The sequence below is a fragment of the Salpingoeca rosetta genome, assembly GCF_000188695.1.
Source record: "Salpingoeca rosetta unplaced genomic scaffold supercont1.21, whole genome shotgun sequence".
NCBI lineage: Eukaryota > Choanoflagellata > Craspedida > Salpingoecidae > Salpingoeca > Salpingoeca rosetta.
In genome coordinates, this window is record NW_004754913.1 from 568,096 (window position 1) to 574,120 (window position 6,025).

The following is a 6,025-nucleotide window of genomic DNA, read 5'->3' on the forward strand; positions in this document are numbered from 1 at the left end:
GCCACACATGTACAAATGCGTGCAAAGCTGCGTGTTGAGCCTTAAGTTGCATGCATTCGCGTGTGAATGTGCATGCACACCCCAGAAGAGTCATACACACCAAAAACAAAAAAATAATCCGAGGGGAGGGTACACCAACGCAACGCACACTGCAACATGCACATATGCAAACACTCACATACATTCATCACACGTCCAGCATGCACATGTACACACGCGCGTGCTCACAAGCCACAGTACCGGTGATGACGCAGGAATGTTCTGCGCCCGCGGCGACGGCGGTGACGCGCGACTTTGGCAAGCCAAGCACAGGCACGGGACGCAAGGTGTCCTGAACAATGTTGTGTGGGTGGGTGGGTGGGTGTGGGTGGGTGGGTGTGTGTGTGCGTGTTGGGATGACAAGATGAGGGGGTGCAAGCAGGACAATTGTTGCTGTGCAGTCAAACACAGGCAAGTAAGAAAAACATCAAACGCAAACACATGTTCACACAAAGTTCACACATAAAACACTCTCGTACAGAGGCGTTGGGATCGACGGAGAGCTGCAGGTCTTCGTTGCTACCAGCCGCAAGTACGCTGCCTGTCGAGGTCAGGAAGAGGCTGTGGTTGCGGCCACAGGCCGCAGACGTCACGACATGCTCGCGTAAACCTGACATTGTTCGGGAAGGTGAACGCTGAGCTAGGCAGTCACAGCATTGCGTTGTTTCTGTCGAGTACACACGCACGCGCGCGCGCACACACACACGCACTGTCTGCCATGTGCACGTACTTGGAAGGAGCGTTGGGTCGTGGGTTTTGTTCTGGTGTCCGATGCCGAGCTGCCCCCATTCGTTTGCGCCAAATGCAAACACGTGACCAGAATCTACACCACGCACGTCGCTGAGTGAGCGAGAAGCGGGAATCGCAAGCGCACTTGGCAAAAATTAGGTGGGTGGCCGCACTACTGCACGTCTGTCGGTGCGTGACAACAAGAACGCCAAAACGCAACGCCCACAGCGTCCGTGCCACAACGATGCAACAATAATGCTCACACCTGCGATGATGACGGTGTGCTGGTCGCCACAGGCACATTTGCGAATCACCTCCCCGTCCAACGCAAAGTTGGCACGCTTCTCATCTGCATCTCCATAAAACGCCTTTCCAAACAACTCCACTCGTGTCATCTCCTCCTCTTCTTCCTCTGCGTCTCCTTCCACGTCTCCCTCTCCCACCACGTCGTCCTTGTGTCTGCTGCGGTCATCGCCCGCATCTCCCATGGCCGGTCGGTTGCGGCCTTGTTGATGTTTGCTCTTTTTGTTGTCTGTTGCTGGGTGCGGATGATTGGTCGTATTTTCAAGTGTTTGTCGACTGTGTCTGATACTGAATTAAGCTCTGAATACTGATTTCAGGCGTGGCCGTTGGCGCGTCTTCTTCTGCTTTTGCCGTTGTTGTCGCCCTCCACACCGCCACACAACTGCCCTTCTGCTGGTCTCGCCTCCCCTCTCACCTCTCCTCTCCTTCCTCCCCTTCCTCCCCTTCCTCTCCTTCCTCTCCTTCCTCTCACGTCCATTGGTGTCCTCACCTGCGCCATGAACCCAATGACGACGCATCAGCCCACGGGCGGTGCTCCAGCCACCTCCAGAGTAACGGCAACGGCAACGGCAGCAGCAACCGCGCCGCCACCAGGCAACAACACCACCACACCAGCGCCTGCAGGGATGGTGCCGGGCCACCCGGCACCTGTTGACGCTGTTCCAGTGCCCAACAGCGCCATGATGGGCCACCCAACGCCTGCATCCACGGTTGCAGCCCTGAGCTTGCCCGTACCCGTGGGGTATGCGCCGGCAACAGCGCCCCCTCCGCATTCTGCAGGCGCACAACACGATGGCATGCGCATCCTTGCATCACAAGTGCCCACCACCACCATGGATGCACAACAGCAGCAGCAACAGCATCAACAGCAACGTATGCAACAGCAGCAGCAGCAACAGCAGCAGCATCAACAGCAACGTATGCAACAGCAGCAGCAGCATCAGCATCAACAGCAACGTATGCAACAGCAGCAACAGCAACACTCACACGCAACACGCGCCAGCCCTGCTGCCATGGGCGTGCAAGTGTCAGCAGTGCCCACGCAACCGATGCCAGACCTGACCGTGGAAGTGGGCCCACCTCTGCATGATGACATGCTTGAGCGTGCAGAGGGCCCACTGCCACCAGATGAGACGGGCCCCTTTTCCATCCAGTTTGACTACAACAACGTGCAGCCGGAGATCCACCCAACTGTGAAGAACCCGGCGCCCGCGCTTGGCGAGCGCCAGCCTGCGCTGGTTGGCGTGGCCGACAGCGCGTTCCTAAGCATGGCACGCCTGTTTGAGCTCATGCTGCCTTCCCAGTGGATGCAGGACGTGCTGCTGCCGCTGTCCAACAAGCGCAACCCGTCCCTCAACCTGCACATGGGCGAGCTGCTGCAGTTTGTGGGCCTGTGGCTGACCATTGCATCCCACCCCGGCCGCGACCTCCACGAGTTCTGGGCGCCCGCCCGCGCCAGCAACGCCCGAGACGGGGATGCCGGCGGCTTCTTGGCCGTGCCGTCGCTCGCGCACCTCATGACCGAGGCCCGCTTCCGTCAGATCATGGACAGCCTGACGCTCGCCAGCGACAGCGACCTGCAGCGGGACCGTATGAGTGGCGTGCGCAACATGATGATGGCATTCAACGCCAACATGGCGGCGCACTTTGCGCCCTCGTCCATCAGCGACGTGGACACGGCACGCTCGCTGTGGGTGTACCCGACCCACGCCACGTGGCCGTGCTCTGCGCCCGGGTACCGCAGCCCGCACCGCTTTGGCAACACGTACCACGCGCTGGGCTGCACGCTCACCCGCATCGTGTATGCGCTTGAGCTTGAGGAGGCCATCCCACGACCACCAACAACGCCGCCGCCGGCATTCAGCGACGCCGGGAAGGTGGCCGGGCTGCTGCTGCGGCTGACACGCAGCATCTGGCGCACCAACAAGATGGTGGTCGTCGGCAGCGACATGGCGACGGTGCAGGCGATTGCAGCCCTGGCAGAGGTGGGTGTGCACGGGACGTGTGCGGTGACGAAACGGGGCGGGTCGTGGCCGCAGCACCTTGCCGCTGCTGCCGATGCCCTAACGCGTGTGCTCTCCAGCCAGCCCACGGGCGCAGCTGTTGCTGTCCACGGCACCGCCGCCCGCACACACGCCAGCGCCACGAGTGATGCTGGTGCGACCTCGTCGTCAGCAGCAGCAGCATCATCATCAGCAGCAACAGTGATAGCAGCGCGTGGTGGCGAGAAGATGGGCATGAGCATTCCGCTGATGGTGGCGGGCTTCAACGAGCCAACGCACGTGAGCATTGCCCTGTCCACATGGATCTCGCTCGCTCGCACTGGCACCTACCACACGCGCACCGCACCGCCCACTTCCACCCCGACGCAGCAGCAGCAGCAGCAGCAGCAGCAGCCGTTGCTGGGAACACCGGGAGGAACAACAGCGAGTTCATCATCAACAACACCACCGCCAACATCCTCATCGTCAGCAGCCGCACCGCCATCGTCAGCAACAGGAGCGACGCCGTCCGGGTCTGCAGCTACAACGACTGGCGCCGTGGGCGATGCCTCCACCGCAGGGAGCACTGTGACCCTTAAGTTTCCCGAAGCCTTTGACACCATCCAGGCTGCGCGGTTCATTGTGGACCGCAACAGCGCACTGCGCGCGCACGTGATGCCGCTAGAGACAGCGCTGCCTTTCAAGTCGTGGGACCTGGGCCAGTTTGCCTTCATGCTGGGCGTTGTGGAGGTGAACACGTTCCTTGCGTTCAACCATTTCAAACGCGGCTCCAGGGAGCTTGGTCCTCTCTCCCGCACGCATTTCCGCGGAGAATTGATCCGCCAACTTGTGCACAACCACCTCCTCCACGAAGACCTCCCAGCCGTCGGTGGCAGTGGCAGCGCATTCCATGCCGCTGGTCGACGTGGTAAGCGCACCGCGGCTGCCACTGCTGCTGCCACTGCTGCGAGCGGCATTGGTGGTAACGTTGCTGCTTCCTCGATGCCTGCAGGCACGGGTGCCGTGGACACGTCGCCAACGGCGCCCGGTGGTGGTGATGTTGGTGGACTGGACAGCAACGGGGGCCCTGCCAGGAAGCGAGCGGCCACAGGTGCTGTCAAGGCGCCACCGCCCGCATCCATGCTGGTTGGTGGCGACCACCGCTTGCTCACCGCGCCGACATACTCGGGCAAGTTTGTGCTGGGCCAGTGGACAAAGGTGGCCACCAAGTACAACCAGCACAAGTGCACGGGGATTGGCTGCACGCGGAAGATCCGCACGTACTGCTCGTGTGACCCGACGTCGTTCCTGTGTGCGCGCTGCTTTGTGGTCCACTTCTCCCAGTCCCGGGCGCTGAGCCAGCAGAGGCTGCAGTCGGACACAGACGTGCCACAGCGCCACCACGAACACCACGAACAGCACGAACAACAACATCAAGGGCAACAACCCCAACAGCAGCATGAACAACATGAACAACATGAGCAGCAGCAGCAGCAGCAGCAGCAGGGTGAGCAGGAGATTGTTTTGCCGCCAACACAGACGGACGAGGCGATGCTTGCTGGGGCAACACAGCAGAGGGAGCAGCACACCAACAGTGGTGGTGGCGACAACAGCGACCAGCAACAGCAACGGCACCACGAACAGCACCAAGAAAGGGAAGCAGAGCAACAACAGCAACACCAACAACAGCAACTGGAGGATGAAGGTGGTAGCAAGCTGGCCGGGTCTGCAGCCACAGGCAACGGTGCTGGTGGCAAGCAGAGCGATAAGAAGCAGCAGGCGCAAAGTTGAGGCGTGGGGGTGTGGTGCCAGCACTGATCACGGCAGCAACTGGGCGTGATTGCTGCTGCAGTAGTGGTTTGGTTGCATGAAGCCGAACACTGGTGTGGACTTGAGCTGTTTGTTTGTTTGCTTGTTGTTCTTGTTGTTCTTGTTGTTCTTGTTCTTGTTTTTGTTGATGTTGTTGGTGCTGATCGTTCTTGTTCCTGTTTGATCTCCCTGTTCCTTGCTGTTGCTAAGCAGTGGCAAAGTGTCACTCCAGCCATCCTTCCTTTGTTTCGATGAGCGGAGTGTGTGTATGCCCTTGTGCTGTATCTTAGACAACGTGACCACGTACAAGTTTGTGTGATAGCTGATGAGATGGTGGTGGTGGTGGTGGTGGCACTTTGTTCATTTTCGTGCATGAGAGGGGTGTGTTCATTCCCATGGTGGTGTGATATGATGGTTTGCTGTCATCTGTGCGATGTTGTGTTGCGAAGTGAGGTGTGGATTTGACATGTGATGCAGTGCTGTGACATGATGTGTGACATCAGTTTTCCCCAGTTGCTCTTTTGGTTCGTTTGATTGCGAGTACACACACAGTCGTTTGCGTTCAAGACCACATGGGTTGTGAGGAGAGATGGAGTGTGAAGGTGAGGGGGGGGGGGTGGGATCGGGTTGGAAGGAGAGACAAAGCAAGCGGCTTTGAAGCTTTGAAGCGCCGTGTGGCGTGGCAGATGTAGCATGATGAACATCAAACTTGCTGGAGTGAAACAAGGCACCAGACAAACTGTAACGAACAAGTGCGCTGGTAACAACTGCGGCAGTGTGTGTGTGTGCGCGCGCGTGCGTGTGTGTGTATGTGTGTGTGTGTGTGTGCGTGTGTATGCGTGTATGTGTGTGTGTGTGTGAATGGAAATGACTCCGGGGCGACTTCTCACTCTTCATCTCTCTCCATGTGTGTGTGCGTGTGCGTGTGTATGCACGTCAGCGCCACTGCCGCCACATCAGAACACGGTCATGATGTCCTTGAGCGCCTTTCGATGAAGATTCGGCACGTGGCACTCCTCGCTTGGATACCCGATCGGGAGCAGCAGCACAACCTGAAACACAACACAGCACCGGCAAGGGTGTGTGTGTGTGTGTGTGTGTGTGTGTGTGTGTGTGTGTGTGTGTGTGTGTGTGTGTGTGTGTGTGTGGTAGTAGAGAAGAAG

The 6,025-nt window shown here is 58.9% G+C and overlaps 3 protein-coding genes across 3 annotated transcripts in view; 1 reads left to right on the plus strand and 2 right to left on the minus strand.

The window, feature by feature from the left end:
• The window catches only part of PTSG_08134 (uncharacterized protein), a 3,966-nt gene extending 2,657 nt beyond the window's left edge, over positions 1-1,309 (minus strand). Inside the window, exons 1-4 of the mRNA XM_004991097.1 lie at positions 1,034-1,309; positions 770-862; positions 519-649; positions 236-331 (exon numbers count right to left, since the gene is read on the minus strand). Of these exons, the coding sequence (XP_004991154.1) occupies positions 236-331; positions 519-649; positions 770-862; positions 1,034-1,256 (543 nt within the window). The 5' untranslated portion in view covers positions 1,257-1,309. The remainder of the gene's footprint in view (positions 1-235; positions 332-518; positions 650-769; positions 863-1,033) is intronic.
• Positions 1,310-1,336: 27 nt separating this feature from the next.
• PTSG_12685 (uncharacterized protein) lies at positions 1,337-5,422 on the plus strand. The gene has a single exon (XM_004991098.1). It carries the CDS (start codon positions 1,569-1,571, stop codon positions 4,842-4,844), a length of 3,276 nt encoding a protein of 1,091 aa, XP_004991155.1. The 5' UTR covers positions 1,337-1,568; the 3' UTR covers positions 4,845-5,422.
• A 396-nt stretch (positions 5,423-5,818) lies between these two features.
• PTSG_08135 (uncharacterized protein) overlaps positions 5,819-6,025 on the minus strand; it is a gene marked incomplete at both ends in the record, with an annotated part of 2,952 nt that continues 2,745 nt past the window's right edge. The window contains one exon of the mRNA XM_004991099.1: positions 5,819-5,914. Within this exon, the coding sequence (XP_004991156.1) occupies positions 5,819-5,914 (96 nt within the window). The remainder of the gene's footprint in view (positions 5,915-6,025) is intronic.

What these genes read in the sequence shown, in the direction of transcription:
- PTSG_12685 (XM_004991098.1), top strand. Translation starts at nt 1,569, where the DNA reads ATGAACCCAATGACGACGCATCAGCCCACGGGCGGTGCTCCAGCCACC.